This window comes from Glycine soja, chromosome 18 (assembly GCF_004193775.1).
Source record: "Glycine soja cultivar W05 chromosome 18, ASM419377v2, whole genome shotgun sequence".
In the NCBI taxonomy this organism is placed as follows: Eukaryota; Viridiplantae; Streptophyta; class Magnoliopsida; order Fabales; family Fabaceae; genus Glycine; species Glycine soja.
The window spans coordinates 44534140-44539040 of record NC_041019.1 but is presented as its reverse complement, the minus strand read 5'-3'; the positions used below and the strand labels follow the sequence as shown (position 1 = coordinate 44539040).

Below are 4901 nucleotides of genomic sequence, written 5' to 3'. Positions count from 1 at the left end.
TCTCAAACGTAAATGTAAATTAATTTACATTATCGGTACATAGTTTGATTTTTCATTCTATTATTTTCTTGTTTTCATTTTTGAATATTTGGATAAGGAGTAAAAATAATTAAGATATTAAAAAATTCTCCTTATTTTATATATATATATATATATATATATATATATATATATATATATATATATATATATATATATATATATATATATATATAATTGCGTACAAATATAAATTCTCTATTAAAAAAATTACAAGATTATTATCAATTATATTCGTAAGTAAAACATGACTTACATATGACAATATAGTGCCAAATATTGTTATACTCTTTATGCAGGGATATTCAAGCATAAGAATTTACACGGCCTTACTTCTCCTACTTACTAGTGTGTATTATGCTTAAGTATGTTAATTAATTTTTTACATATTTTCTAATTGAATAATAATCTTTTGTTAATTTCATGAGATCTATAAAAGGCATGTTAACGTGGTTTTTATGTATCTCCTTTGATTTGTATGTATCTTCTGCATATAATTTTATTTAATGATTATAATGTTTTTATTACTCCTATTAGCTTTTTTTTTTTTTAATTTTACAATGTCATCCCGGTTCAATTTTTTTAATTTTTTTAAAACACATTCTAAGACGATTTTATGAAAAATCGTCTTAAAATCCTCAAAATATTTTAATTTTTTTAAAAAAAATATTCTAAAACAATTTTTTGAAAAATCATGTTAAAAAGACCGTTCTTAATGAAGAGTTGTCTTAGAAAGTCTATTCTTTTTAGACAATTTTTCAAAAAACCATCTTAAAACTTTCTATGACTCCGCTTAAGATCACCGTTAATAACCATGGCTGAATGTATCTTTTAACCAATGTAAAAAGTGTTTTTACTAATAGTGTATGCATAGAAACATAATTTATGGTTTCTCATATTATTCAAACTATATGTATATCTTATGCCATATACAGGGGAGGAGGCAGGTGAAAAAATATTAGGATTTCTGGGTTAACCTTTAAAAAGTATTAGTTGATAGAAAAATTTATAGAACGCACAAGAGGGTAGTTTGTTCCAAAATTACAATGGATGATCGGGTTGCTTAAAAATAATGCATTCCTTATAAGCTAAGAAACTTCTTAATTATGAACAGTTAAATACTTGATTAAAATCAACTTGTGCTATACCGATTGATAGAATGTTGACAACAAATGTTTACTAAAAATTGTACGAGGAATTGAAGTTATGTTTCATCTAAGAACAAATAAGATAACATGGAGTCATGGGGAGCAGGCAATTAACAATTGTTCTGCCTTGTTGAATTCTGAGAGAAAGACACACGAAACTAAACAAGAACACATGGTTATGTTTAAGAACAGGAGATAAACCTAACCAACGACATAAGCATGAGTCGTTTGGAGGAACACGAAACACAAGATTTAATTCAGCAACAAAATCATTAACAACAATCTAAGTTGTGAAACCCCCATCTACACATATAACCTGTCCAGTGATGTATGATGCAGCCGGAAGGCAAAGAAAAGCAACTAATGCTGATATCTCTTTAGTTTCTCCCATGCGACCAACAAATGTTTGAGACACTACTCCATTTATAGACTCATTCCCTTCCGAAGAATTCTGTAAAACAATCATTATGAATATTATAAGAAAATGAATAATGTTAAACATCCATTCAATTTTGGGGTGAATTGGGGTAGATGGTGGAAAGTGATAAAGAGAAAGAAAAAGTGGGGAGATAAAAAGAAAATTGGATGAAAGTGAATTGTAAGAAATTGTAGTGTATGTTTCATTACTCTAAGAAAGTGAATATTAGAAATTTGCTTTGAAAAGGAATAGCGCGCGCACGCGCACACACATATATATATATATATATATAAAAGAAAAAAAAAAGAAAGAAATCGTGGATTTAAACCTCACATTAACAAAAAAATTAATAATTAAAAAATATCTACAATTGATCTAACATTAAAACAGTATAATTAAGCTCTAATATCATATTAATAGATCCAGCATAACTGACTCTTAAAAAACCTAGTTCGATATAGGAGGGTTGTTCAAGTTTTATAAGTAATATTTTGTTCATATTTTTAATCAATGAGGCATATCTAACACTAATAAAAGAAGGAAAGACAACCAATTTGTATAAGAAATTAATATTAATTAACTACAAACAATCACAATGATCATACAAAATATTATTTAATAGCAATGATTATATTATTTCTCCACAAAATACTAAAGGGGAACCATATCTTGATCTTAGAAACCAGTATATATGGAAGCATACCAGGTCAAATTATTATATCCAGTTTTGTAAGATTAATTAGATTAAGGGAAAATAATGAAAATAAGTTTTGCAGTTTGAATATCAATCTTGATATGCCTACAGCTACCCCTTGATAAACATAAATGAATAATAAATTATACCACGATACACTCCAAAAGTTTAGTCTTAACAGGTCCAGGGGCAACAGCATTTGCACGAATATTATCCTTTGCCCATTCCAATGCCAAGTTTTTGGTGAATTGATTCATGGCTCCTGGGTAAAATTATTTATATTCAGATAGAGTATCTCAGATGCATCAAGCTTGATTCACATCACAGTTACGGAAAACGTAGAAAATGATCGAAACATACCTTTAGAGGCTGCATAAACAGAGAACACAGGAAGAGCTTTTAAACCTGCTACGGAAGAAATAAATACTATGCTCCCATTCCCAGAATCTTTTAGAAGTGGGTGTGCAACTTGACACAAATGGTAAACGGACTCAAAATTGGTGCCCATTATGGCTGATATATCCTCTGCTGTGTAATCTGTTATCTTCTTTGTTATATTTGTAGCAGCATTGTTCACCTGAAAGAGAACCACATAATTATTAAATCAATTCAAATATGGGAATATCTAAAAGACGAATCCAAAAATATACGAAAAGTCACATAGCTACTAATAAGGAGATAATTGAAAAATAGCTAGCGTGTTGACAGAGAAAATTTTCACCTCTTACTATGCATTAATTAAATCCAATTCCTCCAATCGAAAAATAAATAAACTCAATTCTTTAAAAAATATATGCTAATACATTTGAATTTTTTTTATTATATTCAGTTTAGTTCCTTGTTTTTAAAAAATTTAATTTAGTTCTTATGATTTTTAAAATAAGTCAAAATGATCATTGAGAAAAAAATATCTTTTTAAATTTTGGAACACGATTTGAAACCTATTTTCAACTTAAAAGATACAAAATTTGTCTTATTAGGTTCACATGCATAAAAATTATAAAACACAACTAATGTTCAAGCAAAAAAATCATAAACATGATAAAAATTGTATGAAAAATGAATCTAACAAATAATTAAAAATAAAATTTCACCATGTTTTTGTTCTTTTTATAGTTTGACTCGAACATGAGTTGAGTTCAAAGTTTTTTATGTAAACATATTTAAAAAGATAAATTTCTGGTATTGAATTACATCATGAATGAATTGTTTCATAAGTCCATTTTAACTCAAAAAAAAAACAAGGATATTTTTTATGTAAAAAATAAGAAAAAAAAATTGAATACAATTGAAAAGACGAAGGAAAGTATTTTAGCCGAAAATATAAGAGAGTAAGTTTTTAGTCTCTAACTTTTACAAAATTAGTTTTAGATTTTTGAACAAAAGTTTGATTAGTCAATGCGGGTTAAATTTTTTTCCATTAAGATTTTTAATTTTGAATAAAAGTTTGACTGATTAAAAATTTTAAACTTTTTAAAATTTTGATTTTTAGTTTTTGAACAAAAGTTTGAATCCCATTATTTTAATTTATTTAATAGGACTTGATCAAACTTAAATTTTTAAAATGTTTAGAAACCTTGATCGGTTAAAATTTTATTCAACGACTGAAAAAAAAACCTTAATGAAAAAAAAAATGTAAAAACCTTGACCACTCTAATTTTTGTTAAAGGACTTGAAATTAAACTTCCAAAAAGTGTAGAGACTAAAAGTTTGATGATGAAGGGAGAAAAGAAGAGGGAGATGTGGTGAATTCATATCCTTCCTTCTACTAAGAAAAAACTAACAACTAGCATGTTGGGAAAAAGAAAACCTGCAATTATGTCAACCTATATTTGTTTAACTTTCATTCAGAAGAGGAGAAACAAAATCAAGTGGTTGAATCTTACTAGAATATTGAGCTTTCCATGAAAGATGGAGCCAACAATTTCCATTAATCTTTTACGTTGGTCAGAACATAGTAAATCACATACTGAACCAGTCACATTAAGTCCCTTGTTTTTCCACTCTTCTAAACATTTATCAATATCATCTTGATTACGTGCACATATATGAACAGTTGCTCCAAACTCAGCTAACTCTTCAACAATGGCATGCCTAATTCAAAAAAGAAAAATTTAAACGAGTGAAAGCAAATTAAGGCATGCACCAAATAATCAGAGACAAGACAAAGTGACAAACGAACCCTATGCCTCGGGTGCCTCCTGTGACTAGAGCTGTCATTCCATGGAGAGACCATCTTTTGTCCTTCATGACCCACTTTGTTTCAGCCATTGTCAATGAGCTCCCTGGAAAAGGAAAGGCAGAAGCCAAAATAGTTTTTTGTGATATGGATGATGAGTGGGGTTTTGAGAAGCCAAAATGGTTTTCTGTGATATGGATTTGTGGTCCTAAATTTTCCTGACCTTATCGCCAAATACGTACAGAAAGGCACGCGGCAGGCACGGGCAGTACCGATTTTAATTAATTGTACTTTGCGAAAAGTCTCATCATGTCAGCTTGAAGTAAAGACTCATTTAGTTATTGGATTAGTACCGTTCCATAATAAAATGGTGGTTATGAATTAAAAATACTACTAAATATCACATGAGTTATGACGATCATA

General features: G+C 28.6%; 1 protein-coding gene across 1 annotated transcript; it reads right to left on the bottom strand.

Moving 5' to 3' along the window:
* Positions 1-1190: 1190 nt before the first annotated feature.
* Positions 1191-4664, bottom strand: LOC114397656 (tropinone reductase homolog). Its single transcript, XM_028359802.1, has 5 exons — positions 4482-4664; positions 4186-4393; positions 2660-2876; positions 2449-2561; positions 1191-1638 (listed from the first exon to the last, which is right to left on the bottom strand). The coding sequence occupies exons 1-5, from the start codon at positions 4568-4570 to the stop codon at positions 1471-1473; spliced, it is 795 nt and encodes a 264-aa protein (XP_028215603.1). The 5' UTR covers positions 4571-4664; the 3' UTR covers positions 1191-1470.
* Positions 4665-4901: the final 237 nt, after the last annotated feature.

Bases quoted from the DNA above. Each gene is read 5' to 3' on its own strand.
- LOC114397656 (XM_028359802.1), bottom strand. From the start codon at position 4,570: ATGGCTGAAACAAAGTGGGTCATGAAGGACAAAAGATGGTCTCTCCAT. The intron at 4,394-4,481 runs GTTCGTTTGTCA...TTTTTGAATTAG, and splicing joins GGAGGCACCCGAGGCATAGG to GCATGCCATTGTTGAAGAGT. The intron at 2,877-4,185 runs GTAAGATTCAAC...GTTCTCTTTCAG, and splicing joins ATGGAAAGCTCAATATTCTA to GTGAACAATGCTGCTACAAA.